Genomic DNA, 22589 nt, shown 5'->3' with positions numbered 1-22589 from the left:
TAAATAGAGACACTTGTTGTTGAAGATGCCACGGTTCTGGCTCTCCAGGAGGAGGATTAGAATAGTGAATTTTTGAGGGAGTTTAAAGTGTTGCTTTTATTCTATTATTTATAGTAAAGCATCTGTAATTAACAGTTGAGGCGCACAAAGGGTTAGACTAGAAGAATTGGAGTCTTTGGAATCTATATTTAAATAGAGACACTTGTTGTTGAAGATGCCACGGTTCTGGCTCTACAAGAGGAGGATTAGAATAGTGAATTTTTGAGGGTGTTTAAAGTATTGCTTTTATTCTATTATTTATAGTAAAGCATCTGTAATTAACAGTTGAGGCGCACAAGGGGTTAGATTAGGTAAATCGAAGTCCTTAGAATCCATATTTAAATAAAGGCACTTCTTGTTGTAGATGCCATGATTCTGGCTCTCTCGAGGAAGATGCTATAGAATAGTGAATTTTTCCAATAATTCAAAGCGTTACATTTCTTCAATTATTTATACTAAGGCGTCTGTAATTAACAGTTGAAACGCATGAAGGGTTCGGATAGGCAAAATCGGAGTCCTTGAAACTCTTATTTGAACCACGACGCTTTTCGTTGCAGATGCCGCGGTTCTAGCTCTCGAGGAGGATGTTCCACGGGGGCGGAAGCGGTGGTTACGGTGCAAGTTCCGACTACCAGCAGCAATCCCAGCAACAGCAACAGCAGCAACACGGGCAGCAGCTCCAGGCACCCGTCTATGTGCCCTCCTCGAGGCCCACCATTCCGTCGGCTGCGACGGCGGCCGCAGCCGCAGCCGCAGCTGCCGCGCAGTACCATTCCTTCCCTGCGTCTGGCTCGCCGGCTTGGTAAGATCGACCAATCGAATCACCGTTGAAAGTTTCGACTCGAAACAGCCGCGATATTCCAGGATTGTTAGCGACGGGTTTGCCACTTGGACGATGATGTACAGTCAGTCCCCATAAATATTCGCACCCTCTTGAAGAAGTTGAATCGAAGAAGTTTGACTAAATTGAACGAGCCCCACCACCGGGGCCTCGCTAAATAATACCTCTTAAAAGGTCGTAGAGTTCGATCGCCGAGCAGTGTAACACGATCCGTGACGGAGTATACCTCTTAAAGGGTCGTGGAGTTCGATCGCCGAGTGTAATACGATCTGGTGTTTTCTTAGACATGCCCTGCGTTTTCGTTACGTCCTCTTCTTTATTCGCTGTCCTTCTGTACGTTCGAAGATTGTTGGCAAAATTAGAGAATATACGAACTGTACGATAACTGTACAAGATCAACACCGAGCTAGAAATGTATTGTATGAAACCTATTGTTTAATTTAGACAAATTTCTTGAATAGGGGATACGAATACTTATACATATATACAAATGCTAGGACTGAAACAGAGGGCGTGACTTCTGTATCGTAAGTCTTGTCGAAAAGATTCAAACGCATTATCTTTGAAGATTTCGTTAGACTTTTTACACCAACAATGGTAGGAATTATTCTTCGAATCGTTAGTCAAACTGGAAAGTAATATACAATAATTGTATATCATTCGTCAAATAATTCATTTTTATCGATCTGGCATCGAAAATTTGCACAACTGGCACAAAAGACTGCTGACGACCTCGCGCAATTACACAATTTATCAAAAATTTATTCATTTGAATATAATCTAAAAGAAACAATGTTACTTTCCAGTCGCCTTAATACATTCAATAAACCTACATCTTCCGGGCGTCGCGAGCTTCGTTTTATCGCGATTGTACAAACATTCTATGAACGTTCGTTCGCGAAACTGGTTCCTCCGGGCCGGTATCGGCTCCGATCGTCCGCAAACGCGGGACGTCCATAAATCGCCCATAACCAAGGTTATGCCCGCAATAACAATAATTACAAAAGTATCGATATCTGGAATCGGTAGCCGGACACGTTGGTTTACTGCCCGTTCGGTATCGGCCGCTTGCTCGAGCATCGTCGATCCGTTAATGGCTATCGGTACCCGTCGCTAACGATCGCGTACTCAGCCTCGAATCGATTAACGATCGATCGTCGAAAACGAAAGGGAGAAGACAGCGGCCTCCTGGCAGCATGGAGTGGAGACGTACGCCGCGCATCACGCGCTCGCCGGCCACGCGAGCGGTTCCGCTTCCGCAGCCGCGGCTGCCGCGGCCGCGGCGGCCATGGGCCAACACTCCGGCCACGGCCACCCCCACGCCGGCCACCCCCACACGGGCCACCCTCACTCCAGCCTCGCTGCCGCTGCGCCCTTCTACGCGCAGAACGTCGCCATGATGTCCTCCTGGCGCGCCTACGACGGAGCTGGATTTCAACGGGCGTCGCCGTACGGTTCGTATCCCGAATCATTTACTTTTCGATACTCTATCAATTAACGCTACGTTCACCCGCAATTTTACCCAGAGGCGACTCGATGCTGCTGTCTCGTAATTGAATGTATAATTAAAACAGAGGTAGTCCTGATCAGAGGTTCCCAAACTTTTTAGATCCGCGGCTTCCTTAGTATATAGATTATTTTCCAAGTTCGTTGCAAAAATTGAGTTTCAGGTATTGGGAATGGGTAATTAAGGGGCGAGGGTCGTGTAAACAACCGCTTTTTCGCGAATTATTTTTGAAGAGTGCGTAATATATATTTATTTACAACTAATTACTTGATATTTTGTAGCATCTAGATAATCTATATAATTTTTTTTTTTATGTAAAAGTATTCATAAACGAACGAACAGCAGCTGTTTGATGTTGGCTTCTCGAAAATCCGCCGTGCAACGCACAGGTCACTCTAATTATTTGAAATGAAAAATCCACCAATTTTTCGTCAAAATGTAGTAATCCGCTTTGCATCGACCTAGATTAAAAGAAAAAAATTTTTAATTTAAAATTTCACGCCATGTTAAAACAATCTTGTTATAAAAGAAATGGTTAAAAATATTGTTTATTTCAATTTTCATAAAAACCTTTAGGTCGATGCAAAGGAGAATAGTTTAAGGAATATTTTGTGCCAAGTTTCATAGCAATCGGCTGAGAAACCTCTAAGCTACATCGCACGGCACGCGAAATTTTGTGTTTCGAGAAAAATGCGTTTAAAGTTTCCAGATCTAAAAATAGTCCTTCGTGTACCGTTCGGAGCGCAGCACTTTAATGACTTTGTGGGTACACTTAGACTTCGAAGTTTTAGCTGAAATGGTCGGAGCACGTTCTCCAAATGGTAAACTAATTTTCTAAACAAACAAAACAACGGGTCAAAATTTTGAATTTTACTTGACCCTCCCCCCTTAACCCTTTGCACTCGAGAGGTGGCTGAGAGTGACCGCTAGGTTTTCTTTAGGTTTAATTTCTTTGGAACTCGAAGTGCCAATAAAATGATTGTCGTTGAGGCAAAGCTGTCCCCTGATTTTCAAATTAGAGATCTCGTTTTCGAAGTCGATATAATCTTAGCATTCGTGGCAATAGATATCTAAGAAAGTATCTCGAGTTGCTACCAGAGTAGATACCAGAGAAAAAAGGCCTCGAGTGCAAAGGGTTAAAACAATCTAGATCAGAGGTTCCCAAACTTTTTAGATCCGCGACTTCCTTACTACACAGATTATTTTCGAAGTTCGTTGCAAAGATTGAGTTTCAGGTATTGGAAATGGGTAATTAAATAAATGTTTCGCTTTGTATGAGGTTGTCCCAAAAGTTTCTTTCGCTTTATTAATAAGTAATACATGCGCGATATTAATATTTTATGTTTTATGTTTTATGTTACATTACGGAATTGTGCACGATTCATTTTGCTCCATTACTGTTACAACGTGAATATCTATGAAATTAGATTGTCTATTTATATAAACATGACCACGTAAAATAATTGAGTGCAACTCGCAAAAGAAACTTTCGGGACAACCTAATATTTAATATATAAAATATACTTTATTATATTTAATCAATAACGAGGGGAGTTACGTCCGTATCGTACCGAAATCGTTTGAAGAACTGACTGGATGAATCCGGTCACAGGGACCAGACCAACATTAGTCCGATAAAGGAACTATTTTTCTTTAACGCACGTGCTCGTTCGTTCAGCAAGTTGTTTATATAAACATCCTTTCACGCGTCCACCATATCAGGTATCGATCGATTTTCGTCGGTCGTACATTCCAACACCAGGAAATAAGTCTTCCAAGTTTTCAATTTTTATCTCCGAAACTAAACGTCGCACGAGTAAACTGTAAATACAAAACAGTTCCGTCTCATCATCCTCTATAAGCTGATATTTTTTTTTTTTAAATTCCCATCTCTACACCTCTTAGAATATCCAGTAAAAATCATCCCGCAGTCAAAAAGTTAGACTATCGAGTCAACCAAGATATAGCTCTCGTTAAACCAAGATTTAGAGATTTAGCTATCCATGGTTCTTCGATAATAGAAGACGGAACCCCTGTCCCTGCCAAACCACCATTTCCGAATCCCACTTCGCTCGCAATTTCACTTCACTTCGTCCGCTCGAGGGCCCGGGTTCGGAGTAGTCGGTCTCGAAATCGAGTCGTGGGAAGTCGCCACTCGTCTCTATCGTGCCTCTATCTTTGGATCGAAAGGATTGCTCTCGTTCCGCGGGTATGAGATAGCGATGCCAGTGAGAACGATCGGAGTAGCTGGCGTTTAGACGTTAACCAGACTGAAACGCAGCGGAAAAGCGAGGCTGGACGATTAAAAAAAAAAAGGCTCCTTTCCCGGTCGACGAACGCGCCGCCACGCGGCGGGCCATCTGCGTCGGGTAAGCGATAGCGGCTTCTTTGAAAGCAATGATACGCGCTCGAGTGGCTTGCGGTGCGCTTCGCCGCGGTTTCTTTTTCCGCTCTTCCGCCTCCGCCGACGCGATTCCGCGTCGCTCGACGGACAGGAAGTGGACACCGCGGCGTGGATAGGTGCGTTGGTAATTAAAGCGTAGGTTAGGTCTGGATTAAGTCTGACTTAGGTCTCATTCAGTTATTTGTTTATTATTATTATTTATATACAATATACAACTCTACTATTCTAACTGTTAAGACCTAAAGGATAGAGAGAAAGAAAGATAGACGTAGACAAATGACCAGAAAGAAAGAAAGTAAGATATATATATAGGTAATCATGTAGGTACGTCTACGCCTATGGCTCGTGTACCCTCCTTCTTAATCGAAGGGAACCATGCTTGCTCCTTGCACAAAATCTTAGGTCTTCTTTACGGTCCTTGTAATATATATATATAAGATATTGATATAAGATTTTGTGCAAGCAGCAAGCATGGTTCCCTTCGATTAAGAAGGAGGGTACACGAGCACATAGGCGTAGACGTACCTACATGATTGGACGCCCACATTACCTCTGTCCCGGGAAGTAGAGCTTTATGAAGCATCCCCCGCATCAAATGAAGCAGTACCCCGGTGGCAGAGAAAGCGTCGGAAGAAGGAAATAAAGAATGAACAGGTCTGAGTTAGGTCTGAGTTAGGTCGGAGTTGAAGAAATGTTAGGTCGGGAGATGGTAGAAATGATGAGATGCTAGGGTTCGGTTAGGTCTGGTTACCCTGTGTGGTTACACTTTGTAGTATAGATTGTAGTAGTGAGGAATAGCTGGAGAGGAAAAAAACTGGAGACTCGGAGTTGAAAGGGTTTTCGAGTAGAGCTGTCCACGGTGAAATGAACAGGGCATGAACTTCGTCATACTTTAATCTAACTTTGAAGAGTCATGGACTGTGCTTGGAATAACCCAAGCCTAGATGTAGCCAGAAGGGGGAAACTTCAGAAGCTCTCCTATTCACTCTTTGTGGTAACACACAGGGGAAAATTGTCGACTTTGAGGTCTTTTAGTTTCTAAACCCCCTCCATCTCATCAAAACGATGACTTAAACCTTCCTTAATTCTTCGAGAACTACAGAACACATTATCCTAACCAACAATTAGACATTCTCTAGGCCTTGAACTAGAAAGAAAATTTAGAAGTTCCAGTTCACTCTGCTTAAAAATTCCCACTGTTAAAAACCGTCAACTTTGACATGCTCCACTTCCCAAACCCCCTCCATTTCATCAAAACGATGACTTAAACCTCCCCTAATTCCCCAAAAACTACCTACCACCCCACCCTAACCAACAACCAGACTAATCCTTAATCCTAGGAACCCCCAATACAATATAACCATTGTCAATTATCTCTCCTTTCGATGCATCGTTGGGAAATAAAAATATCTAAATCTCCCAGAGCGATCCTCGGGCCAATCACCGAAGGCTAACCGTGTCTTTCCTATGTTTCTTTCAGACACAGCGATGGACTTTCAGTTCGGCGAGGGCCGCGAGTGCGTGAACTGCGGAGCGATCTCTACGCCCCTGTGGAGACGTGACGGCACCGGGCATTATCTATGCAACGCGTGCGGACTTTATCACAAGATGAACGGAATGAACAGACCGTTGATCAAACCCTCTAAACGGCTGGTAAGTTGGTCGTCCGAGACACGATGCGGTCCGTGCTGGTGCGCGCGATCCGGAGGAGAAACGTCCAGTTCTCCGCTGTCCCCGCATCATCGAGTTTTCGCCGTAGACGGCGACTCGTCGCGCGATCCACGAATGGAACGGATGTTGGGATTTCAGACAGCGACCAGAAGGCTGGGGCTGTGCTGCACGAATTGCGGGACCCGCACCACCACCCTCTGGAGGCGCAACAACGAGGGCGAGCCGGTGTGCAACGCGTGCGGTCTCTACTTCAAGCTGCACGGGGTGAACAGACCCCTAGCGATGCGGAAGGACGGCATACAGACGCGGAAACGCAAGCCGAAAAAGACGCCGGAACCGAACGCCAGACCTTCTGCTGGGGACCATGAGGCCACCGCCGTCTCGAACGCTTCGTCGCCGTCCAACGGTGAGCAAAATGGCGATTTTTAATTCTTAACGCTGAACCTATACCGACGTTTATTTTTATCTATTTCTATTGTAATCGATTAAGTAAGTTACATGCGGATTGGTCTTGAAATTCCTTTTTTCAATCGCATGCGAAAATATTTCAATAATACGTGAGACGATTGTATTTATATTGTGTATAAGAATTATACAGAAAAGTGGGAAATGGGTATTTGATCTGTCGTTGTAGGTTTAGTGTTGACATCACTGTTGAATCTTCGTTCAGGTCCACTCGTAGAGTAATCGAACATAGAGAAGAGGAAACGTTTTTAGCAGGGTGAATTGTAGAGTGGGGTAGTCAAATATAGTCACGGTGCAATCTTAAGTTTAGAATAAGAATAGTTAATTAAATACATTTGATAATTTGCCTTGTGGAATAGTGGGAACGTTTCTAGCAGGATGAATAATGAATAGTCAACTATAGTCACTCTACAGAATAACACATTCTTTACGGTACACTCTTATAGTACACTCTTTGCAGTACACTCTTTACAGTACGCTCTTTAAAATAACAATAGGTACCGAACGACACATCTGTCTTTTAGAACAGTGAAAACGTTTCTAGCAGGATGAATTGTAAAGTAATATAATCATCTATAGTCACTCTGCAATCTCAAGTAGTAGTAGTAGTAGTGTAGTTCCTAAACTACACTTGATAATCTTTCTTGTAAAACAGTCACGGGCAACATATCGACGTCAACGATTACCATCCCGCGGATTTTTATTTATCTACACAAAATCTAAAGTTCCAAGCAACTACAAAATACACACACTATACAACAACACCCGAAAATATTCAAACTAAAATTCCTATCTTAATAATCTCATCGTAAAAGAAATTCCTATTTAGATTCAATTTTTCCACGTTCGCAAAGATCGTATTTTGCATAAAGATTCTGACTATCATAAACTGTGAAAGTGGCTATCATAAATTGCCCCATGCGTGGTCTACGCTTTGTTCTCTCGCTCTCTACCCATGACTCTCAACTCGACACGACGCTCTTCTCGTGTTCCACAGAACTGAAGAGCAACCAGCAGCAGCAGCAGCAGCAGCAGCAACAACAACAACAACAGCAACAACACCAGCACCAGCAACAGCAGCAACAGCATCAAATCGACGGTTCCAAGCCGTCGAGCGGCGCTTCCAGTTCGACAGACAGACCAGTCTACCTAGGCCACACGTCCCTGCTGGCCACAGGCAGCGTGGCCACCGTGAAAACGGAGCCCCGAAGCTGCGACGGCATCGTCGGGCAGCCCTACTCCTCGTACTACCAGCATCATCCCCATCAGTTAGGCGTGTCGACCAGCGAGCATCAGCAACAGACGTACTACGGGAGCCAGGAGGCACCCTACCATCATCAGCACCACGTCACGGCCGCCGCAAAACTCCTCGCCTCATCGTAACTCGTCCATTAACGGTCAAAAGACGAAGGAAACCTTTCGCGGAATCTTCCACATGGAAGTGCACGAGGAACGAAGGAACAGAAAGAAAAAGTACATTACCATGCGTCTGCACCGTCGATGACGATCCAGGTCACGTTTGGAGTCATCCTAAGACCCAAGGAACATCACCTTAGCAATAGCAAAGTAACATGGCGATTTTTGTGAAGCCTGAAAGCCAGCATCAAAGAGTATATTCATCGAATGGAGTCGAAACTTATAACTTAGAATTGTGGAGAAAATGACTCTCTTCCCGTGGCTCATTTATTGAAAATAAATAAGGCTGGATTTCGAGACCTTGAATGAAAAAGGTTTGGTGGGACCTCCTCGATCATGAGTATCATCATGTACAGTGTTTCATCTGCGACGCAACTATTCATAAAAATTAGTGTGTTACAGTTGAGTGACGTCCTGATAAACCTCGTCTATCGACTTTCCCTAGAAGTACGTTCGACCAAGGACCACCCTTTCACCGAAGAGGTTCCTATATGAATGCATCCGATCAACTGCTCTTCGACGTTATTTCGTACCACCCCTTCCAGTCCCCTGGGAACTTTTTTTTTGTTAGGAAACGTCGTCGAGCCGGGTGAGTCCTTCGAGCAAACGAAGGCAAAACGCGCTTGTGTCGTCGTACTTGTGTTTCTTCTAGGGCTGAAACTATTCGTCTATACTCAGATATTCGAGGTTTGTTCATAGCATTCGAGTACCTGTACGAGATATTCGAATACTAAATTATTCGAGCAGTCCGAGCTCTAGTTTCCTCGCTGTTCCTTGGTGAGCTCGCGACCGTTATCATTAGACTGCGGATCTTTATGTATTTATAGGATATTTGAATGTGCAAGAACCTACAAAATACAAACAATATGCAAGAATGTTCATGTTATAGCATTCGCAGAATAAAATAAATTCAATTCTAATTAGGTTCAATTTTTATAGACACGTTCGCGAAGATTTTATTTTGCATAAAGATCCGCAGTCTAGTTATCACCATACTGACCGTTCGCGCCTGAAAATTACCTAGTTGTAAATAATTGTATCGGACCACGGTGTATCCGGAGTGATCGACGCGATCCGGCCAGAGGACGTGCTACCTCTGGACGCGCGAGGCCCTCCGAATTAGGGATGTTCGATTCCGCGTAGATTTCTGCAATTTATATTCGTAATCGCATCTAACCTAAACATCGCGAAGTATACTTTGGTCGTTAATTAGAGTAAACGATTCATCCGATCGACAAATTCGCGAGAATCGAGCGTCCGTAATTCTGTGCGACGAATTTATCCGAGATGGGCAGAATTTGTATTCGAACGACGAATAAAAGTACGACGCAGGTATTCGTTTACCTGCGATCGTTCGTTTCACTAGGTATACGTCGTTTTATAATTCAGACCGTAATTTTTAGACGGATCAAAGGCTGTTCGTTTAGCTGTTTTATTCGTTGTTCGAAATTTTGTAGCCAAGGAATTTTGGGCCGAGGAATTTTGCCCGTCTCCGACTCGAAACTAAAACCGTGCGACCGAGCACGAAAACGAGAACGAAGGAAACCGTAACAAAATGTCGGTGTAATTTATTGGCCCGCTTTGTCTTGCCGCCTCCTAAGCTGCGTGTACATTATTGCTCAAAAGTCTCGGGGATATTTAAAGTCTAAAGTTCTAAAAAGTGTTCGTTGATTTTGTCTCGCACGATATTTTGTACGATTAAAAATTTTAGAACGTGTTAACCCTTTGCACTCGAGAAGGTGACTCTCTACCTAATGTTTCTTTAGGTTTAATTTCTTTGGAGCTCGAAGTGTCGATAAAATGATTGCCGGTGAGGTACAGCTGATCTTATTCTCAAATCTAGATAGCTTAGAATTCATGGCAATAGAATGCTAAGAAACATTTCGAGTTGCTGGTAGATACCAGAAAAAAAGGCCTCGAGTGCAGAGGGTTAATTCTTTCTAGGAAGAAAATAAATGTATTTCTCATCGGCATCGAATATTAGAGCTTCGTTAGAAGGAGTTCTGCGTCCTAACGACTTTTGAGTGGCAGTGTATAAGCTCGACAAGTTCGATAAGATCCCTGACGGAGTGACTTGAATGTGGAGAAGCGAACGATAGGTACGACACCATTGGCCTGTGCGTAGAGTGACCTAGCTTGAGTAACCTAGAGTGTCTCATCCGATACAATACTACTCAAAAGCGAGTTAGACTACAAGAGTATGACAAAGATGTCATACTCTTGATAAAGTCCAGGCGATTGGACTATAGTAAAGACTGAATAAGTGGAAGAAAATCGGAACCCAAACAATGCAGTTCTGTGTTTACATTTGGCTCGAGTCGAGCGTCGAACGTGGAAAAGGACAAAGGGTGAAAGAGAATGAGGTCCGAGGAAAAAAAGCAGTCGACAGAAGCGTATCAATCGGTTAGGATCATATTACATTGCTCGTCGAGCGTCAATGGGCACCCCCTTCAGTGGTGGAGATAATCATCTTGCATTTATCCAGTAAACCCTGTCTCGCACTCGTCCAGTCTTTACCATGTATCTCAGTCTATACCATAAAGCTCTATATCCATACCTAACCAACGAATGTCACCCGACAGTGTATAAAGGACTACGAAATGACGACGAGGACCAACGTCGACAACCATCGTCCCAGGGATCTTATCCATTTCGTCGAACGACACGTTTATCGATGAGTTTTGTCGAGAATCGTCCGAATCGATCGGTTCTCTGTACAGTTCCTGTATAATTAGTTCTGCGACCCGCAATAAAGAGAACAGCTTTCGATCTTACCGCCTGTCACGAATCACGAGAAACGTCTGGACAAACCCCTGCTCGAGCTGTCCGCGATTCCTCGTCAGTGCCCGGGCAAATATTATCGTTTCGCGGTCCGACGACCCGAGTGACACTTGCACGCGTCAAACCCCAACCCCCGACACGTCCGTCTCACGACCTCGCTTCAGTCGGTGGTCGTCGATAAACCAAACCACCGTTGCCTTCACCTGGACACCTTAGTCTCAGTCTCTATCGTCCCATGGACGAGGCAACAGTCGCGGGATTCCCGACTCTTCGGCTTCGATTTCGCTGACCCGGAAGAATTCTGTAAGAATTCGATCTCCTGCGGGAGAACTACTTCAGCTTCGAGATGGGTAAGTATTTTATCGAGCGTTCGTTTACTGCGTTGGAGTTTTGTAGAAAATATACATCGATTGTTAATGAACTAGGACGCTGGGTGCTCAGCGTAGAGGTGTTGCTTGGCAGAGTCCGTGTGCTCAAAGCCTTGTAGTTTGAGTGAGAAGAGTGTTTCTTCATGGTTAACGACAACTAACTTCGATATCAGTAGAAGATCAGTAGAAGATAGTCGAAGTCTGAAAGGATAAATCGTCGCATCCCTGTCGCGTCTACTATAGTGCTAGTTTAACACGTTCACGCCGGCGCTGTTATTTTTCTTTTCTTGCCATGAGACGGGGTAATGGCACACCATAGACACGCGAGAGCGAGCTCCACCGATGGTTTGTTTTTACGGAGCTACTTTATTCGCCCGTATGTACCGCACACTTTTCTCATATACTTTTTCTTACGACACTTCTTTTTTCCTTATCATCTTATTTTTTCCCATTACTTGCCACAGGGCTTTCTATACTTTTTATATTAGAATTAGCTTGAAAAAAAACTGGGGGCCGGACGGCCGGGATTCGAACCCGGGCTCTCAAGCGTGGTAGTCGGATACGTTCCGCTCTGTTCCATCGTCCGCCCCAGCTATCAATGGTACACGCCGCCTGATGGTGCACACAAATGCGAGCCACCGGTGGTACACGCCGGTGTAAACGTATTAAACACCTGCCATGTGAATGAGAAGAGTGTTCTTCGTGTTTAACACCAACTAACTTCGCTATCAGTGTCGCTATCGCGTCTACTACAGTGCTTCCGTCTTCCCTCCGTCACACTCAGTATTTCTGGACTTGAAGAAATTATTTATTTATTCCCTCCGCGCGATAAATCACCGTGTTTACAGCCTCTGTTATTCGTACGGTACCTCCGACGAGGCTCCTAGGAATTTATTTGCCTCCTAGAGACGTACCATCATACGTATTACGCTTTGCAACCGTCGGCCATGGCGGTTTAGAGAGTGCCAGTATATACATCGAGTTGGCCGTGCTCGCTCTCAAGCGAAAAAAAGACTTAATCTGCTGGTTTCGAAACAGGAAGAACGCTGCCCACGCCAGTGGCCTGCAAAGTGTGCGGCGATCGTTCCTACGGGAAGCATTACGGGATTTATTGCTGCGACGGTTGCTCGTGCTTCTTCAAGCGTTCCGTGCGTCGCGGCGCTCTCTTCACTTGCATAGGTGGGAAATGAATTCAACCCTTTGCACTCGAATGTCTAAAGCCGGCGACTGACTTGCAACAGAACGCTGTAATGCGGCTGCACTTTACTTTGGCGGACCTAAAATTTCCAAGTTTCTTTCGCATAATTCTATAAAAAAAAAAAAAAAACTTGAAAATTTTAGCTCCGCCATAGTAAAGTTTAACCCTGTTTGCGCATTTTGGAAGATGGGACAGAGTGCAAAGGGTTACGTTAATTCGACTACGAAGAAGAGGTTATGAAGCGTCTGATGCTGGAACGTTTCGTGTTCCAGCCAGCACGGGGACATGCGTCGTCGATAAAGCGCGGCGCAATTGGTGTCCACATTGTCGACTAAAGAAGTGCTTCGCCGTTGGCATGAACACAGCAGGTAAGGCTGCCCTCCAGCGAAACGAGATGCAAACAAAGCCGCGTGTCCCGCACACGCGGCCTCCCCTCTGGTGCTTGACAAACCACCAGTCGATTTCCGTCGCGGATTATTTTTACAGGAGTGTCCGTCGATGTTTGAGCAAGTTGATATATCGAAGTACGACGTATCGAGCGATGGGTTTGTGCTAAAGGTTGCTTTTCGGAGTCGCGTTTCTTTTGACTTGGAATTTCAATGAGAAGAGGGTTCCTTTAAACTCGACGCTTCGTGGAACTCGAAGGTTTCTTTACACCTTCGAGTATATAGACAAAACTATATACTATACACTTATATGAGTATATTTTATACACTCAAAGCCATTGAGCTCTATCCTAACTGGAGTGCGAACTGTGAGAGAGAAGCCGGTCCGAGAGAGATGCAAGATGAGGGAAGACAGACTACTCTTTGTTTGAATTTCGCGACACTCTAGGAATTATTTACAGATTAATTATGTACAGATTTGAACTTTATTTCCTTTTTGTTTATATATAAAACGATAGAAACATTAATAATAATGACATAATAATGAAATAGTATACATAATTTACATACCATAATTTAGATCATACAAATATATACAATTTGGTATAGAGCTAAATTTTATTATTTGTCGCAATTCAATTTATATTGTATTTATCCAATTTTATGCGGAAAAGAATCTGAAAGTAACTCACTCGACAATGCTCAGCGATGCTCGGGTAGGTTATGTTACCGCGTACGTTTGTTCCCCCTCTACAAATAAATTTGCTATAGGATAATACCGGAACCACTCATTTTGCATTTCTCTCGGACCTCCGTCGCCTCTACTTCTTCCCACAGGAGAATGTAGGAAGAAGTAGAGGATCAGTTAGGATAGAGCTCAATGGCTCTAGCACAAATCTACTAAATACGTCCAGTGACAGACTGCAAAAAACGTAAAAGTGCGTTGCCCGCATAGACCAAAGTTCAATCAAAATTGAAGGTTCCCATGTTAGTTCGAGGCTACTCCCTACAACCATCTCTCTATCTCTCTATCTCTATCTCTATCTCTATCTCTATCTCTATCTCTATCTATCTACCTTTATCTCTCTCTCTCTCTAATTCGGAACGTCTCGACTTGTTGGAACTTTTCCACCTTTAATTAGCGGTGCAAGAAGAGCGAGGGCCACGCGTTCGAAACAGGATCGCAGCGGTCGTCGACGGAGATTCGAACGTCTCGTGGAACATCAACGATCTTCCGGAGAGGTTCTCGTCCCAGTCGATGCCGACACTCCGACCAGAAGGGCTGCCGATCTACCATGGTACTGGTACATTCTTATTCTCTACGATGCCCCCTGCAGGAGCTCCGAGGATCATCGCCGCGGGTAATGAGTTTATTGAGCAGGGAATCTTGGAAACTCTCGGTTAGAAGTTTGTCTTTGACGTATCGTTCGGCAAAGAAGGAATATAGGGATGTTCTGTAATTTCTAAATATAGAAATACACGTGCAGAAATTTAGAGATGTGCGAAACCCTAGACTTTGAATAAATCTGAAGTCTGCCGATATGTCTGTCTCGTTTCCTTCTTTGGAAAATGTTGAAAAGAGGAGACGAGACAAACATATCGGCAAACTTCAGATTTATTCGATGCCTAGGGTTTCGCCCATCACTGTGCAGGATCAACGATGCGATACGAGATCGCTGCCCAAATATTTCTCGCGACGGTCCGAGCAGCTAGACAGCATCGAGAGTTCTCGATGCTCGGGATCGAGGAGCAGAATCGAATCCTACGGAAAGGATGGGCAGCTGCGTTCCTCCTGCGTGCAGCCATTTGGCCAGTCGACCTGTCGAACTTTCGAAAACGAGACGATTCCATCAGCGACGGTGCTGCGACCGCTTACGACGCTCTGGTCGCGGCGCGAGCCACCATATCGAAGCTGCGCCTCGATCGTATCGAGACGTCCATTCTGGAAACATTGGTTCTCTGTAGACCTGGTAAATATTCCACGCGGCGTATAAGTAACTCCGCCTTGTACTTATTGTCACCTTTAACTTGTTCGCTCTTGTCGAAATTCAGAGATCGCCGACACTACGAACGGCGTTCGAATAACGTCTCGAGCAACGGACGCAGCAGTGGAGACTTTGGTTCGTCATCTAGACGCTAGAGTCGAACGACGCTCCCCGAGACTCGCAAGGATCATGCTAGTCCTTCCTATCCTGACGGCTTGCTGTCCGAGGGAGATGGCTGGCGACCTTTTCGCTCCCATTATCGGCGACGTCGATCTGGAAAGAGTCATAGCATCCGTCCGTTGATTTTAGTCTCGAAAGAGATCAGTAGGGAGATGTGGAAATATTTGGAAAGGAGGGGATCATAGGCATAGTAAACTGATAATTATGTTAGGATAATTAGGTTGGGATAATTAGGTTACGATCTGCGACGACAAACGCACCTTTATATTGTATTTGCATTTATTTAAGCAAAAAGTAGATCGTGAGCTCACAGGCCCCATTGATCGTGTACAAAAGTAAGAATACAAAAGTAGGAATACAAAAGTAGTGTTTATAAATGCTGATATGAAAGTCGTAACTTAGAGATTGGAGGAATAAGAAGTTCGGTGTAGGTTTCTAATGTCTAAATACGAGTTGCACAAATTAGATAATAGGTTAAATATCAAACGGAGATATTGCAAGCCTGTAGAAATTTGCTAACTATTTCAAGAGCTTTCAGGTTTGTATACACTTGAATTTTTTGAAAAAGAGATCTAGGTATTGGAGTCAGATCTATGGATCCAATTGGAAGAGCTAGTCCTTAGAAATACGCATACAGGTACATGAACATGTTAGTCTTAATAGTTGTAAAGTAATTGTTAATGTATACCCTTAAAATCGAGCTAACGGGGTGGCAAACGATATCGCCATCTAGCGGTGGGTGGTAAATTACATTTTATGTTTAGTATTTTCAACAACCAGTTTTGTAGAACGACAGTAGCGCCATCTCTCCATAAGAGGCCTAAGCCTGTCTAGGAATAGTTCCAATTAGGCTCCGCTAGATGGCGGTTTCGATTCCTTAGTGGCGCCATCTCTCCGTAGAAGGCTCAAGCTTGTCCGGGAATAATTCTTATTCGCCACCGCTAGATGGCGGTCTCAATTCCTTAGTGGCGCCACCTATCTCGTCGAAGTAGGAACTATTTCACGACAAGCTTGAGCCTTCTGTGAAGAGATGGCGCCACTATGTAACAGAAACCGCCATCTATCGGAGCGGAATGGAACTATCCCCGACGATGTTCCTTATGTGGGAACTCGCCTTACGGCGTATCGCTCGGTGCAGGTCGAGCTTGAACGCACGTGGCGTATGCGTGGGGTGGGGGAAGACGCCCATGGCGGCGGCCATTACGTTGTAGCGAGTCCTTGCGTTCTGTCGTGTTTTTCTATCTGCATTTTTGTTAACATAATAATGTAGTTGCTTGTTAATTTTCTCAATCACGGTTTCTATCAAAGTGCAGTTAGACCAACCGGAATTTAAATAACCCATAGACTGCCGACTAATTATCACTTTACTTTATCTGCTAACCTCTCCTTCCTAATATTTACATTTTCTCCTTCATTCCTTTCTTCCCTTCAACTCTCGCCAAAAAGCATCAAAGTGTAAATAAACTAAAGAAAGTGAGAGTGGGGGGAGGCGAAAAAGACGTGATGTTTTCTTTGGCACTTTATTGACGCAGATGTAACAATTTTCACGGAATACAATATGTACAATTGCTTAAATTAATATGGCGCATCAGAGGACAGGACGAGAACGTAAATCGGAAACGAGACATCGCGAGTACGCACCGATATTTGAGCGACAAGTTGACACCCTTCGTTTTATTGCTCGCGAATCGCTCGCTTCACATTCGTTGACTATGAGAATGGTTGCACGCGTATCAGTATATCACCGATACACACTGGCTGGTAAAAAATGTTATAAAAACAAAACAAACAAAAAAGAAACCTGAAAATAAACAAAGAATATGCACCTGTACGCGACACTCGCTAAGGCTCCACGCAGGGGTATTAGCACGAGTCTTATAAATGGGTCTAGGACACACAAAATGCACAGTATCGCTCATGCTTCGATTGGGCGACATTCTTCCAGTGTGCAGACCTGTTTACGAGACTGTGAGTATTAGTAATAAATTAAAATACTTATACGATAGATATGTAACGTATGAAATGCCACTTTGAGATTATTTCGCTGTTACGGATGCCCATGTTTCACCTCAAGACACGTGAAATCGATAAAACTAATCGCAGTCGGCACACGGAAAATCGTGCGTCGATATTTATTAGATTGATCTCTTGCGATCCTATATCCAGGGATGGGCAAAGTTTACTTAAGAAGTTTTCGAGCCACGAACACCTCGCTAATTTGTATTCCATTTGTAGCCTAACACTTAAAACTATTCGCAAGTTGTACTCGTGTTTACTCTTCGTATTTTGCATAAATAAATAACTATAAAAATCTAAAGTTCATATATAAACTGTACAAAATTTTTTTTTAATTTTACAATTTTGTCTTCTACGAAATTTAATATCTTCTTTAATTCAAAGAGCAAACACGATATTAATATCGCGTACACGCGACCTAAAGCGATGATGTATTATAGAGGTATAGTATTTCAATTAGAAGTATCATTCGTACGTGCCCATCCCTGGCCTTACGTAAGGCACCAGAAAATCTAAACTCTATGTACGCGAGCTATCGTCGATCGACTCGACTCGAAAAGCCGCGAATCGAAAAATTCTGCACCACCATCGGAAAATCCTATGTCAATACTTCTTCTTGTATTTCCGATACCTCTCTTCCACGGAGTGTCTGTGCAGCTGATTTATAAGATCGTTCGGTACGTACCACAGCTTCTCCGTGTTACTGAGGAGAGCTTCCGTTACCTGGCAGCATACTGCAGCCATGTTAACCTGAGCGGTAAGGTCGGTACGATCATGAGGGTGAACGTAACGCGGTGGAAACAGCGAAGGCGCCACTATCATCGCTACGTTGTGGATCGACATTTTATTGTACGCCTGGTTCTCGACGACCACGTTCAAGAACGTCATCAACGCCTTCAAGGTACAACGATGCTCTATAGGTAACAGTAGCACCAGCAAATTCAAAGCGTACGACAACTCCTGACGATCCTTTACTCCTGTAACACAAAGAGAAGACAGTGTGAGACGCGTACAATCTTGCTAAGACCTCGCAATACTTATTGTCAATTTACGATACTTACTATGACTTTGGTAGAAAGCGTCGATAAGCTCGATGGTGAGCAACGGTTGAGGCAGATCGCGTACCAACTTTTTCAGAACCGCGGACAAGTCGTGAGACGACATACGCTTGAGCAACCTGTCTATCTCTTTGGGTTTGGAGTAGAAATCCATTTCCAACTGTGAGCATATCGCCTCCACCTACGCACAACCATCAAAATTAACTCCATGAGAATCACACGTAACGACCAAGTAATTTTGTATGGACATTTACTTTTTGCTTGTGTCCCCCGACGCGGAGAATTCCTTCCTCCTTTACGCCGCGTTTCGTCAATTCGTTAAGAACTTTCTGGAACACTAACGGTACATTGCTTTCCTCGGATGTCAGCTGGCTATCTCGAAGCAGCAGAGTCGACAACGATGCGCCGAATAAGTTCCCAGCTATTAACACGACAACGTTGTTAATCAAGGGAACAAGTCTTGCGAAGGGTTCTACCAGTGGACACGCCTGATCTATGCGAACCTTTCGTCCGACGCTTGTTTGGTTTACGTTTCTTCAACGGTACGTTGTACTTGTCGAAGACTGCCGTCAGTTCGAGCCACAACAGCGACTGCAACCTGGTGAGATCTCTCTGCGATAACGTTTCAACTCCCAGTCGTCTCTGAACCTCGTCGGACGCAAGAGTTTCCGCCGCCCATGCTTGGGACTTTCCTTCGTTCGTTCTACACATTTCCTCGAAGCTCAGGTGACCGTGAGACGACGTGCGATTCAGAGGATGCGTTATCAGACCCTCATCCGCTGGTCTCGTTAACCCGTATAGGCTGCTGTGGCTTCGAGTCACCGTTGCGTGACTGCCGGAGTTTCTCCTACAATTGCACATAACGAGAGTGACGAGTGATGTTACGAAAGCTCATCCATATTTAGCGTTACCTCAACGTCGAATCCTTTGATGCGTTCAACTTCTCGATGGATTCGTTGCCCAAGCTCGTGTTCGCGACCTCGCTGGGATCGCTACCGCTGCGCCTTTGTATAGTCGGCCTCGAAACGTGTATAGTTCCCAACCTGTGATATCCTGTTAGCTGTATACCTTCTACAATTGATCGTATAGTTAGCGTAAATCTACAATGTCGAGAATTGTGCGGTAAATTTACCTGAATCGCTCGCAACATCTCCTCGCAACCAGTTTCCAGCGCGTCTAAAGATTTCCTGAACAGGCAGTGGAGTCGGCGGTGGACCTGGCACCGTATGCACCGTCGTCGACGGTGCACTTGGAGTTCTGCGTACCGTTTCTTTACCCTCGTTCGGTGCGCGTTGGAATACCGACACGAAGTTCGGTACGGTGATGCTTTGAAAAAGAAAATGGAATTATTTACCCTGTCGACGACCACGACGATTATTAATGGACTTGAAATGTGTTGGTGGTTTCTTACTTTGCATGATTCGCGTCGATAACGGTAACCGTCGACGGAGACGGCGGCGATGCATTCTCCGGCGTCGCACCAGGAACGGAATCTAAGGAATCGGGCGTAGCGCTACGCGACCTTGTCCCCGTACTGGACACCTATAAGAAACGATTTACTGTGTCATTTATAGTTTAATAATTAAGAGAGATCAGATCCACACCTCCACGTCTTTGAAGACGTCTCGGATGTCTGGCTTGCGAACTCGCTGTCGCTGATTAAAACGTTGCTTCACTGTGTGATTGAGCGATCTGACTCGACGTTTCACCGCCTCCGCTTGTGCTCGCGATAAGGGACGTAACGCTGCGCCTAGTTCTTCCGGTTGCACTTCCTGTCCAGCTTTCCATGCTTCCGTCAGCTGTCCTAGTCCAGCTGTACGCAACCATTCAGCCTCTTCTTCTCCATCTGAAACCAACAATATTAATTATTGTTCGAATTAATCTTAGGTTACTAAAAAATTAATGTTATAGGAGAAACATACCATCATAATTGCGTGGACATTCTTCCTCAAGATAATCATCCAACAACTTAGTTTCTTCTATCATTTTTTGATACTCTTCCCAATAATCCGATAAGTGATTATCACCACCCACATACCCAGCTCCCTGTGGCCTTTCCATAGTTTCAAAACTTTGTCTCTCGAGCCTGGACAATTTTGACTTGTACCTTAGAAATAGTTCTCATTTATGTCTGAAACAAAGATATCTTTATATCATTGTCTAAGTCACCTTAAGCTAGATTGACGCATTTCTTTTGTCATAAATCAGCCAATAATAATTTCCGCAGATAAAAGTAGCGATTATCGATAGTCTTGCGCGATTAAAAACAAATCCAAACGAAATTAATCCTTTTAAGAAATTAATAATCGCTTGTCTAAAAGTGGCACACAAATCGAATTAACATACGCAATCGCCTCGAGGAAGCATCACTGACACGAATGAACAACGACGCGGAAGAAAAGTCGCGTGAAACGGAACATAAACAAATATCGCGATAAATTCCAACGCGAGATAAATGCGTATTTCTACATCAAACGAATGCAAAAACGCGCGGATGCATACTATAGCTGCATGAATAAACCTCGTCGCGTATACAAAGAATGGGAGAGCAAAGATGAGCAAAATTTTAATCGAATAATAAGGCTTGAGGTTTATTCGAGTGAACAATTAAATTTATATTTAATCATTGTAAAATATTTCATTATTCCATTTGAATTCTAATTTTTGTTTAATTAGAAATTTATCTCTTATTTGATATACGAGATTTGTATCTATGTAGATAAAAATGTTGTCCCATCTGATCTAGAAAAAGAAACTTTACAAGCCTAACCTCTACGCAGTAGAGCGTTTTGCGCGGGCAACGGAAGAAACGAGAAATTCGTGAATGAAGTACGTACGTTTCTGAATTAAGCTCGTTCCATGAGCGGCGTACCAACGTCTGCACGTTCATGGTATTCCCAAAATAAATGATATATTGGCGACGTTCGACGTAGCTAAAATGCTTGAATAACACGCACAAAGAGGCAGCTTCTCGATGTCACAATTGACGATGCGTTCTTTTTTTCCCTCGAGGTAGGTAGATTTACGCGTAAATGATAGAGACTATTTACTAATTCCAATAATTAATGTATTCCGTGCGTCCCATCGTTAGCGAGACCGTCGATTCCTCGACCTAAATACGACATAACGAGTCTATCTCGAAATCACGACAGACAAATTTGCGTGTTTGTGCATAACTCCACGCTTCCACAAGTTTAACTCACATTTGGAAAATAAAAAAAAGAAGGCGAGAACGTGTTCTCGCAACTCCACACAACCTGTTGCTGACGCATATATTACTCCCACCTTGTATCTGTATTACACTGATTCACGATTCACGATATTGCTGTTTTCAAGCTGACACCTGTGCCTCCCATTTTTTTTAGGCGGCGATACTTAGTTTACTGAATTCATCGTTAGGACGCTACAAACTATGGGACGTGACGAACATTGGAGTTTCGCCTCTATAAAGGTACTCTATGGCAGAAGCGTTAACGATGAACAAGAGTAGTCAAGAGTAGTCAGGTCGTCGCATAGTAGTGGACGGAACTGCGAACAAAACAAATCTTTTCAAAGGTTATGGATACGGCTAGACATTTGATATATCCGGTTGAAAGAATACAAACGTCAAACGCTACCCCATTTCACACACAATGAACTTTTCCATATCGTGTACTTGTAACTTAGCAGTCTTTTGGTTACCTTGTGAGATTACACGTATGAGATAACTAGAAATTGCACGGCACTAGTAGTAAACAACATTTAGCCTGTATTTTAATACAACCTGTATATAAATATACGTGTATGTGTGGATTTGTAATTATGTATAAAATTTTGGTCAGAATTTTACTCCTGGTATCTGGAGAACATGATATGCGAAGAGGTGGCAAAAGGCACACCAGGTACGTATCGAAATTCTGAGAAAATTTTACATTTTAGTATCAGGAGAACATGATATGCGAGGAGGTGGCAAAAGGAACACCAGGTACGTATTCAAATTCTAAGGAAATTTTAAATTTTGGTATCAGGAGAACACGATATGCGAGGAGGTGGCAAAAGGAACACCAGGTACGTATCGAAATTCTAAGGAAATTTTATAATTTGGTATCAGGAGAACATGATACGCGAGGAAGTGGCAAAAGGAACACCAGGTACGTATTCAAATTCTAAGGAAATTTTAAATTTTTGTATCAGGAAAACATGATATGCGAGGAGGTGGCAAAAGGAACACCAGGTACGTATTCAAATTCTGAGGAAATTTTATATTTTGGTATCAGGAGCACGTGATGTCCGAA

At 43.7% G+C, this 22589-nt stretch overlaps 3 protein-coding genes across 5 annotated transcripts in view; 2 read left to right on the top strand and 1 right to left on the bottom strand.

Annotated features, from left to right (window-relative positions):
• LOC128876629 (GATA-binding factor A-like) overlaps positions 1-8749 on the top strand; it is a 62277-nt gene extending 53528 nt beyond the window's left edge. For both annotated transcript variants that reach the window (XM_054123149.1, XM_054123147.1), the window contains 5 exons: positions 597-841; positions 2051-2334; positions 6272-6444; positions 6601-6868; positions 7925-8749. In XM_054123149.1, the coding sequence (XP_053979124.1) occupies positions 624-841; positions 2051-2334; positions 6272-6444; positions 6601-6868; positions 7925-8310 (1329 nt within the window). In that variant the 5' untranslated portion in view covers positions 597-623 and the 3' untranslated portion in view covers positions 8311-8749. The remainder of the gene's footprint in view (positions 1-596; positions 842-2050; positions 2335-6271; positions 6445-6600; positions 6869-7924) is intronic.
• Positions 8750-8771: 22 nt separating this feature from the next.
• LOC128876628 (nuclear receptor subfamily 2 group E member 1) lies at positions 8772-15582 on the top strand. Its single transcript, XM_054123146.1, has 6 exons — positions 8772-11474; positions 12531-12671; positions 12963-13058; positions 14219-14437; positions 14729-15046; positions 15129-15582. Exons 1-6 carry the CDS (start codon positions 11471-11473, stop codon positions 15362-15364), a joined length of 1014 nt encoding a protein of 337 aa, XP_053979121.1. The 5' UTR covers positions 8772-11470; the 3' UTR covers positions 15365-15582.
• Positions 15583-16453: 871 nt separating this feature from the next.
• LOC128876326 (rho GTPase-activating protein conundrum) lies at positions 16454-22063 on the bottom strand. Of its 2 annotated transcripts, none has more exons than XM_054122587.1 (11): positions 21519-22063; positions 21153-21447; positions 20238-20446; positions 19920-20161; positions 19727-19857; positions 19448-19641; positions 19227-19386; positions 18819-19162; positions 18570-18736; positions 18319-18496; positions 16454-18234 (listed from the first exon to the last, which is right to left on the bottom strand). In XM_054122587.1, the coding sequence occupies exons 3-11, from the start codon at positions 20374-20376 to the stop codon at positions 17861-17863; spliced, it is 1929 nt and encodes a 642-aa protein (XP_053978562.1). In that variant the 5' UTR covers positions 20377-20446; positions 21153-21447; positions 21519-22063; the 3' UTR covers positions 16454-17860. The 2 variants fall into 2 exon arrangements, with proteins under 2 accessions (XP_053978562.1, XP_053978561.1); XM_054122586.1 differs by having other exon boundaries at positions 21153-21427.
• Positions 22064-22589: the final 526 nt, after the last annotated feature.

Source organism: Hylaeus volcanicus, chromosome 5 (assembly GCF_026283585.1).
Source record: "Hylaeus volcanicus isolate JK05 chromosome 5, UHH_iyHylVolc1.0_haploid, whole genome shotgun sequence".
In the NCBI taxonomy this organism is placed as follows: Eukaryota; Metazoa; Arthropoda; class Insecta; order Hymenoptera; family Colletidae; genus Hylaeus; species Hylaeus volcanicus.
The sequence above is the reverse complement of the archived record's forward strand: the minus strand, read 5'-3'. Positions and strand labels throughout refer to the sequence as shown.

What these genes read in the sequence shown, in the direction of transcription:
- LOC128876628 (XM_054123146.1), top strand. An exon ending in CGCTCTCTTCACTTGCATAG is followed by an intron (nt 12,672 to 12,962) that starts GTGGGAAATGAA and finishes TTCGTGTTCCAG; the next exon opens with CCAGCACGGGGACATGCGTC. An exon ending in ATTGGTTCTCTGTAGACCTG is followed by an intron (nt 15,047 to 15,128) that starts GTAAATATTCCA and finishes GTCGAAATTCAG; the next exon opens with AGATCGCCGACACTACGAAC.
- LOC128876326 (XM_054122587.1), bottom strand. Translation starts at nt 20,376, where the DNA reads ATGGAAAGGCCACAGGGAGCTGGGTATGTGGGTGGTGATAATCACTTA. An exon ending in AAACAAGCGTCGGACGAAAG is followed by an intron (nt 18,737 to 18,818) that starts GTTCGCATAGAT and finishes TCGTGTTAATAG; the next exon opens with CTGGGAACTTATTCGGCGCA. An exon ending in CGCTTTCTACCAAAGTCATA is followed by an intron (nt 18,235 to 18,318) that starts GTAAGTATCGTA and finishes TTTGTGTTACAG; the next exon opens with GAGTAAAGGATCGTCAGGAG.